The 19,674-nt window shown below is 38.9% G+C and overlaps 1 protein-coding gene across 4 annotated transcripts in view; it reads left to right on the plus strand.

Moving 5' to 3' along the window:
- kidins220a (kinase D-interacting substrate 220a) overlaps positions 1–19,674 on the plus strand; it is a 55,293-nt gene that overhangs the window by 24,025 nt on the left and 11,594 nt on the right. For 2 of the 4 annotated variants that reach the window (XM_057343538.1, XM_057343539.1), the window contains exons 21-26: positions 487–631; positions 756–918; positions 14,481–14,659; positions 16,609–16,841; positions 17,895–18,005; positions 18,495–18,542. In XM_057343538.1, the coding sequence (XP_057199521.1) occupies positions 487–631; positions 756–918; positions 14,481–14,659; positions 16,609–16,841; positions 17,895–18,005; positions 18,495–18,542 (879 nt within the window). The remainder of the gene's footprint in view (positions 1–486; positions 632–755; positions 919–14,480; positions 14,660–16,608; positions 16,842–17,894; positions 18,006–18,494; positions 18,543–19,674) is intronic. The other 2 variants (XM_057343540.1, XM_057343541.1) reach the window with 1 other exon arrangement.

The following is a 19,674-nucleotide window of genomic DNA, read 5'->3' on the forward strand; positions in this document are numbered from 1 at the left end:
AAACTGTCCAGACACAACAGTGAATCAGCACAGAAGAACAGTCCACTACAAGTGCCATTTCACTGAATCTTGAGTTTTTCTTACTTTTTTGTTCAATTTGTTTATAACATGTATTATCATACAATAAATGCATATTTAATACAAATATGTTTATATTGATATTTTCATAGTAGTAAGTTAAGACCATGTCAGTGTTTCAAATGTAATTGTTAACTGTGACATCAGTGTCCAATAACAGTATGCCATTATACTGCAAATATGGGTGAAGCTGTGTGTGTTGATAAGTATATCAGCATTTGTGTGTGTGTAAGTGAGAAAGTAAGCTGTGAAGTCAAGGAATCGATCTTGTGACAGAATGTTCTTGTCATAACCCTATAAGGCAAGAGAGTTCACAGGTACATTCAGTCGAAACAAAATGAACCACAGGTATCGCAAGTGGGCCTTCTAAAGTTTATTTGTATCTTTTATCCTCTTGCTGTCTTGTAGGACACCTACCGCAGAAGACAGATGCAGCGCACGGTTACAGGGCAGATGTCCTTTGACCTGACCAAGCTGCTGGTCACTGAGGACTGGTTTAGTGACATCAGCCCTCAGACCATGCGGAGACTGCTCAACATCGTCTCGGTCACAGGTCTGCGCCACCTCATTATAGTCACATACATCCTTGATTGTTAAACGTCCGCACTGCATGTAAAAGACGAGTGTGATGATTTCACAAATATATAGAGATAACCTACTGTAGTATGTTTTGATAGGACGTCTTCTCAGAGCCAATCAGATCATCTTTAACTGGGACCGGCTGGCGTCCTGGATCAACCTGACGGAGGAGTGGCCGTACCGTACCTCATGGATCATTCTCTTCTTGGAGGAGGCGGATGGAGTCTCAGATCAGGTCACTCTGAAGACCATCTATGAGAGGTGAGCTGTGATGTTGAAAGTGCAATACACATGTAGCTCATATCAAACACTAATTATAACCAAAGTCCGTTTACGGAAGTTTTGCCACTCGGCGGCCATGTTTGCAACGCCTTTGGACAGCTATTTACATCTTAGCAAGTCAACAGTCCTATCTCCTTGAATGGTGGAAGGCAGGTATTTCTAAAATCGGCGGCAAAAATCACTATTAAACAGCATATTTCTGATCAATGATTAAACCTGATATGGACTGTACCATAACTTTGATTTGCTAGGCTTAAATTGTGCTAAAAATCACCTTTTCAGCTGGCAAGAGCCCAGCCCCAGAGAATCGTCAGTCTTTATTGATTGATGATTGGATCTTTTTATTGGAAGGCGGGACTTTCTCGCTAGAACGGCCATACTGAGCGTTGCATTCCTCCCCATTCGTTGTAATGGCAGTGGCGCATCTTGTATATACAGTACAGTATATACTGTATACTGTATATATATATTGATAATATATATAATATTTGATATTACATCTCGGCATGCCATTAAAATGCATTTTAACAACTATTAATAGTTCGAATTTGCTAAAACAAAAAAATATATAAATTGCATATTTTTGTCCACATTCAGTTTTTCAGGAAATGGAAAAAATCCTGTTAATAATGAAATACTGTGTTGTCAAAGTTGACAAGCACTTTTAAATACTTTTTATTGGTCAGTTATTTGCAAAACCCAGTGCCAAACATAAAGTATGATTAATAATAATGATCTAGTTTTTAAGTTTTTAAACCAACATCAGTAGTTTACTGTAATACCACCTCTGACCTGAAAGTGGCACTATGAAATCTCTGATCGTTGTTCCTCTGCACGTTTCCTAGAAATCATGATTTCTCATTATATATAATGTAGCATTCAAGCTTACAGCTATACATTCAGGCAGTTAGTCATGTGCAGTCGTAAAACAGCAGGACTTTCACAGCCTATATGTACAGATACACAACAGTATGATGCTCAGTCCCTGCCTCATTAACACACTGTCACTAGCTGAACACTTTAATAATTGTCTTGTTTACAGAGTGTCATCAAACATGCAACACACAGTTACTGCATCTGCTGCTGCATTTCTTCTAAATGTTCGCGTGTGTGTGCATGCGTGGATGCTGTGAGGGGAAAGTGGAGGCTGCTGATGCTCAGCGTTTGGCCTTTAAAGGTTGCTCTCTGTCACACTGCACTAACATGCTGTGACTCCCGGGGCTATAAATGTGTCAGAGCATCTCAGTGTCAGCATCTGCTACCCCCTCTATTTCTCTTTTTTATCGCTCTCTTTCTGTCTATCTCTCTCCATGATGCCCTTTAACGTTCGTCTTGCCCGTTTTCATCTTTTGTACCCCAATATCGTCTCTTCATTTCCTGCTCTCCACTATAGTTGTACCCACACCTCGGTGCAGGTGGGCAACATAGGGCTTTTATTTTTTGCTGTGGATGCTAAAATAAAGAGGCCTGTCATGTCGTTGTGTTATCTGTGACAGATGTTGCTTAGATAACAAACTGTCAGATCTGCTGGCGCTCTTTCTTCCTTCCGTTATGCCCTTGATGTCAGACGGCCACACGTTCGCTCAGTGTCCGTTGGGTTGGCTAAATGTTGATGGTTTTGACAGTTATAACAAGGCCCAGGTGGAGTTATTTTGCATCTTCTGCACTGGTGTTGTGGAAAACTTTAGAATTTTGTGGAATGGATTTAAAGACCGTAAAATACATACCAAAACATAAAATGGCCAATGTGAAAAGCTTTTAATGTAGCTCAAAAAGTTAATCCAAAAATCTAAATTCTTCTATCATTGACTCACCCTCATGCCATTCCAACCCTTTTTTTTTTACAGCAGAACACAAAAGATGTTTTGAAGAATGTTGGTAAACAAACAACATTGCGCACCATTGACTTCTATTGTATGGACTTAAAACCACTGAGACATTTCTCAAAATATCTTCTTTTATCTTCCACAGAAAAAAATCAAGTACTTATTTTGCACAACATGAGGGCTAATAAATAATGACAGGTTTAAATATGTCTTTAATGTGCTAAAACAACCAGTAAAAGAATAATTCTCTATTGTCAGTATCATCAACTGCCAGAACAAGATTCCTGTAAAAGAAGAAAGACAATATTTGTGCATTAAGAGAAAAAGATAAGACAGTGGCCTTGAAAGGCCAAGTATGTGTTGATTTCTTTTCGTTCATAACAGCTATTATAATTGTGTATAAATTTCATGTGTTTGTCATTATATCAAGGAGTCGAGGTTTTGTCACATTACAAACAAGATCTGGATTGTAGCTGGTTGTTTAAGACGGTTTTATTTAGTATATAGCGAACACACTGACATTAATAGGGACAATAGATGAGCGTGATGTTAGTGAGTCTGTTTCATAGGTCATCTGCCGTTCTCAATCTCCGTCATAAAGCCCAGGCTTGTATTCTCTGTGTGTGTGTGCGTGTGTGTGTGTGTGTGCGTGCGTGTGGACCAATAGACTGATATTATGTGCGTGAGTGTGTGGTTGTGCAGCCCTGTTTAGCTTGGTTTTCTACATCCTTCTCTTTTTCTCCTCGTACACACTCACACAAATTCCTAGAAGAGAGAAGTGGCGAAATCCCCTCTTTGTAACATTTCTCCACGGTAGGTCATTATATGGCTGAGCTCTCGCAGCGCTTTTGTGTGCGTGTTTATTTACACATTTCGTTCAGGCGGTTTGCACAAGGTGAGCCTTGCAACTCGCAGCACATTGCAAGTCAACTTGGTCTACTAGTTCTTCAAGAATTGAGTAGATCAGTCGAGACATTTTTTATCTATTCAGCGCGAGCTTTAACATGAGGAAAATAAACTGATAATAGTTTAAACATGTCTTGAGAGATCTATACAGTCTGTTCAGTTTTGTTGTATTTTGTTGTTGTTCACAAAAGTATTTGAGTGCTGAATGCTATGATAGACCCATCAAAATAAAAAATGACAAAATCACATCCACATCACATCTAGTGTTGACACATACTGTACAGTTTAGCTCTGTCGCCTGCTTTAGCATTCAAGATTTTTATCGTAGCACCAGCGACGCAAAAAAAACACATCATGTACGTCATTGGCCAAGCAGTCGCGACCTCACATACAGCACAAGTGTTACCTCTTATATTGCCTGTAGTATGGAAACAACTGTCCAGTCGCAAAGCGAGCCAGTCCTTTAATCTGCACCAGAATGTGAATAATCTGTTAATAACATCAGCTTGTTTTATGATTAACGCTGAGACTTGCAGGCTAATGTAATCCGTCTGAGCAAGCGTAACACAAAGATACTGTGTCCTCAAGGTACACTGGCTTGTTTCGCACTTCTATAAACCACCTAAACCAAACAAAGTGTGTGTGGTTTTATTTAGTTTTTACAAATTTGTGCAGTGTGTAGACAATAAATAACATGTCTTTCTGTTGTGTTGTTTCTGTTCAATCTGATCAGTGTAAGCTGGTTCTTTTAAAGTCAACATAAACTCAAAACTGACTATTCTGGTTTTAAATGAAGTCTATTATAAATTGTTTGTCTGAGGAGGACATTTATTTATGTATGTTTTAATTCAAGTGCTCTCGTAATCTTTAATCAAAAACAATTAACCTTTCCGCATGATGTATGTCATGGCCTGGGGGCGGGGCCATAGACGGTTTCATTTGATGTGTATAATTTTGGGAGGATCTATTGACGGAAATGCAATATAATATACATAACTATGTCTTCAGAGGTGCATAAAGGCCTTACATAATGAAGCGTTATGTTTTTATTACCTTAGAATGAGCTATTTCTATCTACATACACGTAGGTCCACTTACATTGAATTCACCATGTTGTTTCTACAGTAGTCCTAAATGGACAAACTGCTCTACAGAGTGCGTTTCATAAATACTTCATCCCCTTCGGCAAAGAAGCGCAAACTTGACGACATCTTAGTCCTGTGTCAGCCACCAGTGCTTCGAAAGGGGAGGGGGGAAGTGAGCCATTGGTTGCAATTCACAAACTCACCCCTAGATGTCGTTAAAATCTCCACATTGCTTCTTTAGGTTTTGGCCAGGCTTCCAACAATCCAATAAATTGCTAATGTGATTCTAATGATTTATAAGTGGGCTTTAGATAAAGGCGTCTGCCAAAAGGCATAAAAGGGCAAAAAACTAATTATGGCATAAAAGGGCAAAAAACTTAGTAAAAGAAGTTATACAAAAACTAAATTCTATAGAAATCACAGTGTATCTTTAAGGAAAACTACCTCTGGTAGACGGGTCAAATTGTAAGGAAAATGCCTTTCTGCCAAACCTTCTGCTCTCTTTCTTAGCCACACTCCTTTTTTTTGGACTTTTACTTAACTTTAGTTCAGTCTTCACAGTCTCCCCTCTGCATGTTTGTAGAACTATGAGTCACGGTTATTCTTTGGTCTTCGTGGCTGTAATTTCAGGCTGAGAATGTCTTGGTTACAGCAAGACTCATTTGCGCCATTTCGTCATCTAAAGCGAGTAGCCGGAAGTCCAAATGGAGAGAGAGAAAGAGACAAACGTTCCGGTGGCTGGTGGCCATGATCTGTAGTGGACTTTTGGAGCAGAGTCAGGTCCACCGAGAGTTTATTTATGGCTCTTTGCTCCGCTTTTCGCTTGTTACGAGGTGTGGCCCGCCGAGCCGGTTCTGCTCCGACATCTGGTGTCCGGCATGTGCCAGGACGGTATGACAGAACCCTAGCGGGCCGAGTAACGTGCCCAGTAGCCCCTTATCTGGCCCGGTAACATATGTCCCCCCCGCTCTGAGAGGGGGCCCTTGTTAATTAACCCACCAGGAGAGTTGGCGTGGCGCGCTCCTGCTCAGCCAATCGCTGGAGAGCGCGAATGTGAACGAAAGACACGCCCCCTCACCTTTTCTTCCACACTTTGCTCACCTCTCCCCGCGAGTCCTTCTCTCTTGCCATCTCCTCAGCACCGCAGCGGCGTGCCAACTCGGCGTGACATTCACCGGCGAAAAAGTGAGCGAAAACCCTTCCTCGTCCCTCTCACAATGCTTCCTGTCACAATGCTCAGCTTATTCATTGTGGGAACAATTGCCTCTCAGTGCTAGCTTCCAAATCTGGGATTTGCTACGATTTCACCAAAACTTTCTAACTAATGACACTCGAAGTGAATACGTGGAAGGCTATTGGAGCTAATTAGACCGGCTCTTCTCCCAAGTACTGAAACATTAAGATGACATACCGCATTCAGGATTACTTTAATTGGTACAATTATTGTAATTTTAGTCGCAATTACTCTGGGAGATAAAAGCGCCTTCTGAAGCGCATTTATGTGATTTCCTTTATGTGAAAAGCCTAATAAGCCTTTAAATAATTCTTCTCAAAAGCAGACGGCTTCCTTTATTCTGCTCTTTTGAACCTTTGAGTTGGGACTTCTGGCGTCGACAATTCGTATTTTTGTCACGCACCATTCTTGTCTCCAGCATCTCGATGTGCTGCTAACAACCCTGAGGTGTTTTCCCCTCCGCCTTGGGAGGAAAGCTATTGTCCATGAACCCGATCCTTCAAGAACTCTTTGGTGGAAGAGGTAAACTTAGTAATTTAAAAGTGCAGCCATTATTTGTCAAGATGCCCACAGGCCCTCTAAATCATTAGGCTGTTGAAAACCACATCTATTTCCCAAAGGAGAAAAGCCCTATCTAGGATAGGAAGTGCATTTATTGGGGGCACGCGGTGACCTTCAAATGGTTGAGATGAGTTTGAAACTAGGGAAGAGGCTCTGGGCTGCACAGAGAGATTTTAAGTTGCTCTGATGCTTTTTGGATTGCTGCTGTAATGGTCTGTTTGGCCATTTTCCTGCCCATTATTGTGAATAAAGGAAAAGCCATCATTGCCAGCTCACAAGTGTCAAGGCTATTAGTTTTCCTTTAACCATTTCAACAGATTGAAAGTAGTGACATGAGGAACTCCAAGGTGTTTTGTCAGCAAATCTGAGGTGCTGGAGAAAACGTGGGCGTAAAAGCAGAAGAATGTGCTCAATAACCTGTCGGACGTGTGAGGGAAAGGGATGGTCCACCCAAGAATGAAAATTCTGTCATCTTTACTCACGCTCTTGTCATTTCAAACTTGTATGACTTTCTTTCTTCCTCAGAACACAAAAGAAGATATTTTGAAGAATGTTGGTAACAGAACAATAGCGCTACCCATTGACTTCTATTGTATGGACACAAAACCACTGGGTCTATGTCAATGGGTCAATGGGTACCGCCGTTGTTTGGTTATCAACAAAATATCTTCTTTTGTGTTCTGCAGAAGAAAGTAAGTAATACAGGTTTGAAATAGGGATGTAACGATTAGTCTTACCGCGTCATATTTTAATTACGGTTAAACCGTACCAGTGTTACCGCTTGAAAAAACCCTGTTCAGCATCAAACAAAGTTATCAAGAGTACAACGTAGATGTAGATGTTCATTTATGTCAGGAGAGTAAGTCAGGAGGATTGACATTCGGAACAAAATAACGCGAGACATACTTGTTTATTCACGTCTGCTCCTGTGAGTTTGTGATGACAGTGCTTCACTAATTAGGACTTTAATCCAAAATGTGCACATTTGTGTAAATTTAGACATACTGACACACGTTTACTTTATATTTCTTTATACAGACCAATCATTTCTATTCATTTTTCATTAAATGATGTGATATGACAAGTTTGAAACCGCTTTCTCCTGGGTCCTAACGTACACCCAATTTCTCACAACACACACAGACAGATGATTTTCTGAATTGTGTTTATATGAAAATCTGACTTAAGGTTGTTTCATCTGAACTAGGAAACGTTTACCTCATGCCCCCAACGTGCCATGACTAATATGTTATTTATTTGATGTAAATCAAACAAAAGTACATTTACAGGTAAACTCAATATTCAATTCGGTTTACAAGTACTTTTTTGACATTTCCAGAACATGTTAATAAAATCGTGATAATATTGATAAGCGCGATAATGTTGTTCACTATAACCGTGATCTGAAATTTTCACACAGTTACATCTCTAGTTTGAAATGACAAGAGGTGAGTAAATGATGACAGAATTTTCATTTTTGGGTGAACTATCCCTTTAAGGCTGCAAGTTACGTGTGGCAAGATGGAGGCCCTTTATAAGACGTCAAAGGCCTGAAATGGTGTTTTTAAGTCTGAACAACCATCCTGGAATCGTAAGACCTCTTGGATAATCTATGTAAAGGACGAGAAAGAAAACACGAGATGAAAGATTCGGCATCGCCTGTAAAACAGGGAGTCATGGCTGATGAGCTGCCAAATTACCTTTGGTTAGGGATTTGATGACTAACGTGAAAGTAATCGCTTACACTAGTCATCACATAGCCAATTGAGATTGATCTTGGCTGAACAGTTCTGGATGGTTCTTTGCTGTTCTGTTGTGGTTTTTGGGATGTGAATGTATCCCAGTCCAGGGTGAGGACATCGGATAGTACAATAGGCTTAATTATAAAGTTATTATGAGGAAGATTGTGATTGATGATGCAAATCTGCCTGAGATGTTTGACATCTCAAGGGCTGTATGATGAATACAAAATACATTTTTCTTTTTGTTCACTTTAAAGCTTCCAGTAACCAACATCATTAGACATCTATCCATTGTGTTCCAGTATCATTTTCATCCCTGGTTTGGGACAGCACTCAGCTTTCATGAATGGGAAAACAAAATCCATTTTTGGGGGGGAAAGATGCTTTTATGTACACATGGGTTTACTTATTTCAGAAAAATGGCCTGCCAAGCATAGAAATGGATGTTAAACCCATCCCCAAGACCCAATCTAACCAGTTCAGAAGTGTACAGATAAAATCCATCATATAGAAGCACATCTGGGAAGGCACAACAGATGCAAACACGTTCGCTTTGTCTGCTTGATCAAGTGCCTGGCAGCTCTCAACCAAGAGTTTGTTGACGAATACCATCGCTTCACTTGCCAACCCTCCCAGTCCCGCCTATTTTCGCACCCTACCGGCCGCCACCACCCACCCATCATACGGAACTTGTCGACTTGGGCTGGTGACGGCAACTGTTGTTCTTTTCATGGTGGGAACGTCGACTTTATAGAGTTTAGAAGATAAACGTGTGTTGGCATTATGGATGGGCAGGGTGGCACCCATGTGTTTTGGCCTCAGTGAGAGTGTCCTTAAGCTGTCCACACAAGGGTGGCTGTATGCAAAGTCAAGTGCCACATTCAGTGGCCGGGCAGGGGGGAATAGTGGGAGAATTATGCTCTTTCCCGTCAGCTGCCATGTGTGGGAGTCCTTGAAAGAGAAAAGGAGGAGGAAGAAAACAAGAGCTAAGCCAGCTTTGGGATCGATTAGCATTTGGATAAACGCAGCGAGGAACTTCTCCAGAGCCTAATATTTAAGGCGGCCTCCCCGCAAGCCCAAACGACACAACATGGCTCAGATCAATAGAGCTATTGTTTGAAGTGACTTTGGTATTTTTTGATGTGCTTTTTCTTTGTGTGTACATTTAAAATGCTAGCTTTCTTGAATAGCACGGTTTAATTACCCTTGATCCCAGTGCTTCCGTGAAAGATGAATGATAGCACTTATTATCCTTCGCAATTTGCTCGGGCCTAGAATGTCAAAAGTAATTGCTAAACAAATCGCTTGATGTTCAAGCCAACTTTTTCTCGCCAACTTCAAAAGCTGGCTTTTTTTGGTGGAAGAGTTACATTGGCTTCAGTTGTTATAAATAGCACTTCTACTGTAGCGTTTAACAAAAGTGGATGCTGAGCCCATAAGCGGAGGTTGCGAAAAGCTTTGCTCTTTCTGTGGTGTCAGCATTTCACATTGAGACACATTGAGTTGTGAGGCTCGTGCGGGGGACGTGACTTTCAACCTGCCTTGTGTCTTTTTATTACCACGTGAAATCTTTTCCCCCATTATTTTGAGCCATTCTTTACTGTAACTCTGAATAAAAATGGCAAAAAGGCAAACCCCACAAATCAAGGAGAATAGACCAACACATTGATTTGTGTTGTGTCAGGAGATGGCTCGATCTATCTATGACTGTAAAATTCCCCTGAAGGCCTGCAGATGTTTCTCTTCCTCCTCGTCTGGTTAGTCTTGTTTTAGCCAGTCATTGGAATGACATCGTCATTCTGGTGTGTTTATGGACGCCTTGAATGTTTCAGTCTGGGTGTTGTGTTTGGACATGGGCTGCGTCGTGGTGTTTGCAATGTCTCATTGCACGCCAGTTTAAATACAGCAGTTTGCTCATCTACGGCCCCTTTGTATGGTTTCAAATGTATGCAGCGTTTATTTATATATTCCATAAACAAGTCGATGGCAAACAGCTCTGTTTAGAATTACATAATTACAAACCCCTCATTATGGTGTGTAGTAATTTAGAATTGCTGGTGTGAATAATTGCCATGATGCATGAGGAAAGTGAGTGGTGCTTACCTGTGCAGAATTAATTTAGGTTCCTTTGATTTCCATAAGTGTTCTTTACATGTTGTTGTGTGCTTGCAATAGTGTTTGGAGTGGTTGCTTCCTGGCACATTTAAAATAGCCCATTCCCAAGACCATGATATTTTGTTTCCTAGATGAGACATCATTCATCTAACTCGTTCAAAACATTTTTTCCAATCCAAGTCTATTATAGTGGTAGAAACTATTTCAGATTTACCCACACTTAAACTGCATGTACGACCAAAACAAGCTGCGTATTTCTGTGTTCGAATAAACTGCAGCATAGACCAGACTTAATGTTGCAAGATAAAAATCTTACTACCTTGGCTAGAACCGTATATTAAAAGATCGTTATCCAAATATGTCACACAGACACATTAACTGGCAATAAAGAATTCTTTATCGTTTCTGGATGATACGAGTTCACACAAATATGAATGTTCTTCTTTCTTTTGTCACATTCATGTCGTTCCAATCCTGTATGATTGTTTTTTTCAAAGAAAACGCAAGAATGACCTGTCTACTGTTTTCTGCATAATGAAAATGAAAGTGAATTACAAAATTATAACGTTGTGTAAGGAATTTTAGAAATGTTTCATTATTCACTTCTGTTCTAGCTCTCCTTATTCGTGAGAATAAATATTTGGAATAAATGGTTGAGCAAGTTCACAAAAATGGTCAAGATACATTAACCACTCAGTTACCAGCCCAGGGATGTACACTTTTAAAAATAAAGGTGCTTGAAAGGTTATTCACAACGATGCCATAAAAGAACCATTTTTGGTTCCACAAAGAACCATTTAGTCGAAGGTTCTTTAAAGAACAATCTCTTTCTTACCTTTTCATAATCTGAAGAACCTTTTTTTGCCACAAAGAACCTTTTGTGAAACAGAAAGGTGCATTGGATGTCAAAGATTCTTTATGGAACCATTTAGACAAAAAAGGTTCAAAGAACCTCTTGAAGCACCGTTATTTTTAAGAGTGTATGTAATGGTCTATTTTTTTACATAAGGTATTGTATGACATCATTCGATTTGCATTACAGTATATGGACAAGAGTAGCCAGAATGTTCTTCAAGATTGCCTCTTATGTTTTACGGATTTTCCATTCTTCTTGGACAAGTAATCGAATGATACACTGTAAAAATATGACACTGTACAGTATTGGCTGAGTTAAATTATTAAATTATGATTACAAGACACTTAACGCTATAGTTCATCCAAAAATGAAAAATCTGTCATCATTTACTCTTTGTCAGGTTGTTTCAAACATGTATAAATGTCTTTGTTCCACTGAACACAGAGAAAGATATTTGGAAGAATGTTCTGGGACATCATCCACTACCATAGTAGGAAAAAAAATGTTTTCTTTTTTTGTTCTGTTGAACACATAATGAGATATTTTGAGGAATTAAGAAAAACAAAGAGTTCTCGGGCGCCTTTGACTACCATTTCATTCTTCCTACTATGGTAGTCAATGATGTCCCGGAACTGAAAATGACTAACATTCTTCCAAATACCTTTCTCTGTGTTCATCGGAACCAAGGAATCTATAAAGGTATGAAATTACATAAGGGTGACTTAGAAACAATGATAGAATTTTCATTTTTGGGTGAACTATCCCTTTAATTTTATTGTGCAGTGCAGTGTGCAATGCGATGCAAAGCAAAAATGATTTATGTGGTCCCAACACAAAATAATGAAGTTAACTTAACCTTTTACGAACATAAGTGGGTAGACCGTGGTAAAATTCACTCAATAAACTGTACATTTAGAATGATCAAACAAAGTGATTCTTAAATGTTAACAACAAAAATAGATTTTATTTCAAAGATTTATTCCTTATTTCGTTCTGTTACATTATTTTTCTTTCATTTTGGTTAAAGGAAAAAAGGAGCGAAATAAAAAAGATCTCAATTATGTTAAATATAGTTCCCTTACTGTTAGTAATATGGTTTCTACTAATCTACTAATGCACCAGAATCATATGACACACTGTTGTTGTAAATGCTAATCATTTCACTGTAATTTCTCAGTAAGGCGGGTTTCCTCAAAACAAATGAGAGCCGTGGAATTGCTTTGGTGAGCGTGTGCATAACTGTCTTGTGACAGAGGAAGTTGGTTCTCTAGAGACGCTCTCTTGTCACTGGCTCCTGTTTGTCTGTGAGCATGCTCACAAACACACACACACACACACACACACACACACACACACACACACACACACACACACACACACACACACACACACACACACACACACACACACATCACACACACACACACACACACACACACACACACACACACACACACACACACACACACACACACACACACACACACACACACACACACACAAATAAACAAGCCCAGCTGTATTTCGGAAGAGACACACAATCTGCCCAGTTCTGCCTAATCCAGTGCGTGGGAAATGAACCAAACCCTTCTGACCAGCACACGGCGCTTCTCTCGCTCATTCCTTCTCCGAGCGAAGCCTGTGCATGTTAAAGTTTGTAAGCTTGATCTTTAGGTTTGCCATGTCCTTGAGCACCACCCTAAGTGTGAGACTTTTACCTAATGTCCATCATGTGGAAGGTCAGCTGACTGTTAGCACAGCATCCTGCCCTGGCCCGCTGACACACGGGCCTGCTGTAGCACAGTGTGGGCCTTTGTCCAATGACTTCAACATCTGCTCTCACACCCGGCCATTCACTCGCCCTCAAGCGCACACACTTCTAGACTGAAATTGTGAGTCGTTTGGTCACTGTCGGTATTTATGCGAGATACGGACGTCAGAGGATGATTAGATGAGCGCAATCGACTCAGATGGTCTTTGTGACCTTTTTGGAAATGACATCTTTAACATCCAGTCCTGGTCGAAATGACCTCGACAAAAACCTGTATGACTATATGACTTTCTTTCTTCTGTGGAACACAGTGGTTTTGTGTCCAAGTCAATGGCGGTCAATGTTGTTTGCTCACCAACGTTCTTCAAAATATCTTCTTTTGTGTTCTGCAGAAAAACGAAATATCTAATATCGAGGGGAATTATCCACATTGTTTTGTTATAGACCAGTTGATGTCCTGGATCTGGTTTTAAAGTCCCTAGTCCATCCTTGGCTAAAGGTCATCTGAGTGTCATGGTATCATGCAGAAAATTCGGATTACTTGCACCAGTGAAATGGGATGAGGCCAAGCGGTGACCTCACTGCGTTCATTCAATGCGCCTTGATCATTACAGAAAAAGAGAATCTATTGTGTCCCTTCTCCGACCAATAAGAAGATTGCCAATAACCGTTCCACTGGCGTTCCTATCAGAGAGACATAGACGTGGGCTGCAGGGCAGATGAGGAGATATGAAGAAATATGGTGTGCGCGAAACGTCTGCGTTCAGCAGAAGCGAATCTTCAGATTTATTTGATATAGATTCCCACGCTCAATAAGATACATTTTGAAAGGAAACCATTTATCTGAAAGGGCCTCACGTCGTGCTGCAGAAGGCACATATGTTTAGAGATATCAAGAGCTAAGCGTGTGAGCTTGTGACTTGTAAGCTAGCTTACCACAGCCTAGAGTAGATTTACATCTGCTTACTACTCAAGCAACGTGACCGCAATATAACAATATCAGACTTTCACTGCACGATTATCATGGCCAAAACAATTCATAATAAAATTCATGATATATATGAAATGTTGAAAATTAAATACATATTTTATTTTGTTTATGTTGTGTTCTTTTCTTTTGACCAATGAATCGCATTTAAAATATTGAGTTGGAGAAAGCGATTGTAACCTTTGTGGCTTGTAAGGTCAAATGCTGAATGGATCAAATAGCAGCACCTACTTTGTTGAAAAGTCAACCATATTAGTGCTGGATTATATATGATTTTATCATGTGTACTATTAACATAGTATTAACAGTAACCATGGTTATTAATATCACAGTTATTGCATCGAGGGGCATTTTATGGGCATTTTTGTCCGTTTCAGTGACTGTAGAGACTCTTGAATCATTTCTTAAACTGATTTAGATTTATTTTGTATGTAAATTACGTATCATTTTGTTGCAGAATCTCTAAAAACGTCCCCACCACTAAAGACGTGGAGCCCCTGCTGGAGATTGATGGTGATATTCGCAGTTTTGAGGTGTTTCTCTCCTCACACACACCTGTTCTCACTGCTCGGGATGTGGAGATGTTCCTGCCGTGCACCGTCAACCTGGATCCCAAACTAAGGGAGATCATTGCAGGTACATACATGGCTGTCTAAAGAAGAATGAACGGTAGACTTCAAAGCTAATTGTAATGGCTACCGACTAGAGATTTCACAATATTTTCACTCCAGGGTTATTACATGACATTACTGCGAAATCAAGTGGGGAATAGACATCATGATATATTGCCATTACCGTGATATTTATCTCAGTAAAATAAGTAATGCTATAAGTCAAATAAATTTTTTATTTTGTTCTCTAAATCAAACCCAATCTACTAGGGATGTAACGGTATCAAAATATCAGGGTACGATAATACCTCGGTGTAATGCCTGCGGTACAATATTTATTGCAATATTTAAAAAGACAAATGAAGACTTGGAAAAAAGTGCCATAAGTGTTTCATACAGTCATGTGACCACGATAATATTGAGACAATTTTGCTATTGCGATACCATGAAATTGGTAATATTGTTACATCCCTTCAAACTACCAGTCTGATCTCACGCAAATTCATAACTATTTTATAAGGTGACTAAATCGTATGTATTTGTACGATGTGAATCATACAAAAGAGCGATTATTACAAAAAATCCATACTGAAGGGCACTGACACGAAAGCAGATCATACTAAACCGTATGAATAAGATTGTCTTCATACGAATTAATTGAAACTACTCGCATAGAGATACTTCGTATCCATTGTGCCTCTTATACCGAAATGTTAAACGTGTACTATGTTGAAGTTCAGTGCCGCTGAATTATTTACAAAGTTATTATATGTGTATAACACAATATCACAGTTGTTGTCAATATAGGTATATTGCGATGCCTCTACCACAGTCTTAAGTTAACCCTTAACATAGCACGTACATTATAGCTCAAACAACAGAACAATGAGCTTTTAACACCAAGATCATGGGTTCATTCCTAGTCATTTCACCCAAACATTCTGTCATCATTTACTCGCCCTCTTGTCAAGTCAAACCTGTATGAGTTTCTTTCTTCCACAGAACAGAAAAGAAGATATTTTGAAAAATGTTGTTGACCGAACAGCGATGGCAGCCATTCACTTGTATCGGTTTTGTGTCCACACAATAGAAGTCAATCGCTGCCACTGCTGTTCGGTTATAAACATTCTTCAAAATATCTACTTTTGTGTTCTGCAGAAGAAAGAAAGTCATTCAGGTTTGAAAGGAAAAGAGGGTAAATGATGACAGAAGTTTCATTTTTGGGTGAACTATCACTTGAAAGTTTGTAGAACGCAGTATCATTTGCATAAATGTAAATTTAAAGTAAATACACAAGTCATATTTAATGATAAGTAATCCTTGATGTATAGCAAAGCAACAAGCCCTATGCATGTTCGGTTTATTGCTGTAGGTTTTATTGCAAGAGCATGAGCTGATATTATCAGATCACATGAACGGTCATCTGCACTGTGCTTTGAGACAGCAGACGCTGTTTGGTGCAATGTGACAATGGACTCAGCTTGACAAAGAAACCTTTATTTGCGCAGAGAGATGAGTAAGATCTCCATTGTGTTCTCCTCAGGAAATGAAACATCACCGAAGCTCGATGAGCAGCTTGTTTCTGAGTCACCCAGCCAGTCTTATTTTGGTCCGCCTGGCTGACTCAGAATAACGTTCCCTTCCAAATAAATCCTCACGTATGATTTTGCTCTCTCAAGATTTGAGGTCAAAGGTAACAGAGTTTTCACTGGAAGCCATTTTCCCAGTTGACATGCTTTGTAGTTCTCCTTTTATTGGGACAGCTCAACTTTATCATCAATGTTTTTCTCAGAGAATCAAACCACATAGGCCGTTCCTTTCTCGCATGTAACTTACTAAAAATGCCTCGTTTGGCTGAAGACGCCTTGAGTGGGAGGAACTGAACGCCTTTAAAGTGCTGGCCAAGATTCGGATCTTACTTTCATCTTTTATTTTTCTTTTTTGTCTTGCTCCTTTCCTCCTTCAATCTGTCAGATGTACGAGATGCGAGAGAGCAGATGCACCTTGGAGGAGTCAGCTATCCCACAATGCCCCTGCAAGATGTTTCGGCTCGGCCTCAGTCTGTGTTTGGGCAGCAGTCTTTGGCGTGTTCTCCTACAGGCTCCTTTCCTGGGTCTTTCCCCACTGGTGGTGTGTTGTCGCCCAGCCAGCCCCACAGCAGCTACTTCAGTGGGCTTACAGGTCCTCAACACCCCTTCTACAACCGGGTGAGACTCTGGTTACTGAGTAACTGAAACATACCTGTATTATTTTGGCACCAGAGTATAAGCATACAGTACAGTGCACAGTAAAGTCATACATTTACATTTTTAGAAAATATTCTAGAATTAGTATATAGAATATATATATAGTTGTATTTTTACTTTTTTAGTTCTATTAAAAAAAATAATTAATATTATATAGCAACATAAAAAATAAACCAATAAATTATAAAAGGACAAAAGCATATACTAAAATTGCTAAAACTTTAACTAAAATATCATAAAAATGAAAAATCTAAAAATGAAAGCTAATTTTAAATATTAATAAAACTAAAATCGAAACTATAATAACTCTGGTTTGTATGTTATTATTTTATTTATGTAAATATTTGTTATGTATACACATGTGTGTGCATTTATACATACACACCCCACACACATATGTTATATAAACAAACATTTAATTTGGAATCGATTATTCACTATTAATCTATTTGACACCACTAATAATTGTATAACAATTATAGACAAATTATAAATACATTATATACAAACATAATTAATAATTATATTTTTTTATTTATATGCATCAATGCATGTGCTAAAAAAGTATTGCAATATTTATCTACATCTTTATTTTTTCTTTCTTAAGTAATTAAAATGTCATCTAGGGTCAAATCAATATTTTAAATCGTTTTATTAAAACGGATCAAAAGAACCAAACCGTTCGAAAGAACTGATTCACTGAAATAACTTTCTAATTCTTTAGCATGTTTTAAAAAGAGTTGTCATGATAACCAGGGTTGGCGCTGGAATGAGATGTGAAACTGGCGTTCTGGCACGCTTTTCTAGAAAACCCTACAAGCAATTAAAATTCATTAAAAGATCATCAAAATATTCATGATATTGGCATATCTGACAGGTAGCCCCGTCTTTTCAAGCAGTCCATCTATTTATGTGCCGTCATGTGTGTTTTCGTTTTATACTTTGTGACACAAACCCTCCTCTGGTCTTCATTTATTTGACTCCTGATTATCATCTTTCTCTCCATCTCTATAGCCCTATTTCCCTCATCATGTGTATCACCTGCCCCGACATTACCCTGGCAACCCCCATCACGCCCCCTCACGTCCACCTACTAAACTTCATAAGGACCCCAACATGGGACTAGTAAGTACCCAGCTACTAGGTACTAGTAAGTACAAAACTTGTAAGGACTAGTAAGTACACAACTAACTGTGAAGCAGGCACATACTTTTTATGCTTGTTGCAAATGACACTATTGTCTTAGGATCTCAGTTGACATACTTTGTTTCAAATTCCTTATGACTTTATAAACAGCGATTGACTATTAGACCTTTACTTGAAACAAAGTTACAAGTAAAAAGGTTAAATCATTGCTACTGTACCTTTAAGGCATCACATGTAAACAACCTTTGTTATGATTGGCTGATGTTTTGCACAGGAAGTGTTAGAAATAGCAGCAGCGTTTGGAACATCATTCATGATTCACATCTATCACTTGTCAACCATCTCCCCTGCCCTCACTAAATGTCCATACTAAAGTTTGTGTGTGTGTGTGTGTGTGTGTGTGTGTGTGTGTGTGTGTTCTAAAACTCTTTTATCCTCTGGTTCTTCTGTCATCTGTCCCTTCATCAGGATGTAATCAGAGAAGAGGGTCTTCCCTCTCCTACATCCCCCTCTATGGTAACTTAAGAAGTGTGTTTGGTTATGTATATATGTGTGCATAAGAGATGCAGTAAAGCCTTTTGTTGACAAACTCAAACATATACACACATGATGCTAGCGGCATGTGGCACTTGAATCTCAAGTGGGGCTATAACAATAGCTTTCCTATAAGTGCCTGCGATGCTCGACGCGAGTGAATAAATCTCTACTTCTGGATCATTGCACCTCTTTTGCTTTTTGACTTTTTATGCATTTGACTTTGAAAGTGAGTTAAGTGCATTGAAAGTATCCACATAAATAATTGGCAGTGTGCCTGGGTAAAGAAGTCAATTAGTAAAAACTTTAGGGGTGAACGAAGCTCATTAAAGCAGTATAGCGTCTTTGCTGCAGCACATGTGAATATATCACGGTCATTCACACTTATGGGTAGCGATGCGTCGTTGTGGGAATTCTGGCTGATGCTGATTGTAAGATCATTATTTTAGTGTTGTAGGTGATAACAGATTTGATGGCCAATATTATAACTCTATTCTGTTTTGTTTGTTACAGCCAAAAACTAAAACCAGAGAGTTCAGAGTTTTACATGCAACACAGTTAATGAAGCATCAGAACATTTCTTTTAAAACTTTGAGTAGAAGAAAATATACTGTTTACTGTTTAAATTGAAATAAGCCATCATAAATGTAATTTACAGTCTTGCTAGTTATGGTTTATAATATTATCTTTAATGACCAGTTAAAAGTGTGTCTAAAACAGTATAAAGCAGGTTTAATTCAAAGTCCAAAGGTTTGAGATTGCTAGTGAAAATGCTTTTAATTTTGTATTCTATTTCAATGAATGCATATGTTATTATATGCATAAAAATGTAATTAAAAAGCTGACTTTTATATAAGTGAATAATTTATAATTATTTATAATATAATGTGTATAATATTCTTATGTGCCTTAGTGGTAGCAACGTTACAAAGTACTATGATGTTAGAATGACCAAGTGTTTTTTACAGTTAAAGTCACGTATTTAATGTAGTCTCAGATTTTGCATCATACAGCATCACACTTACTTGAGTAATGAACATTTGCTTTAAAATTTCTTTGTTCTGTTGAACACAAAAGAAGATATTTTGAAGAATGTAGGAAAGCAGTTCTGGGG

Source organism: Triplophysa rosa, linkage group LG10, assembly GCF_024868665.1.
Source record: "Triplophysa rosa linkage group LG10, Trosa_1v2, whole genome shotgun sequence".
NCBI lineage: Eukaryota > Metazoa > Chordata > Actinopteri > Cypriniformes > Nemacheilidae > Triplophysa > Triplophysa rosa.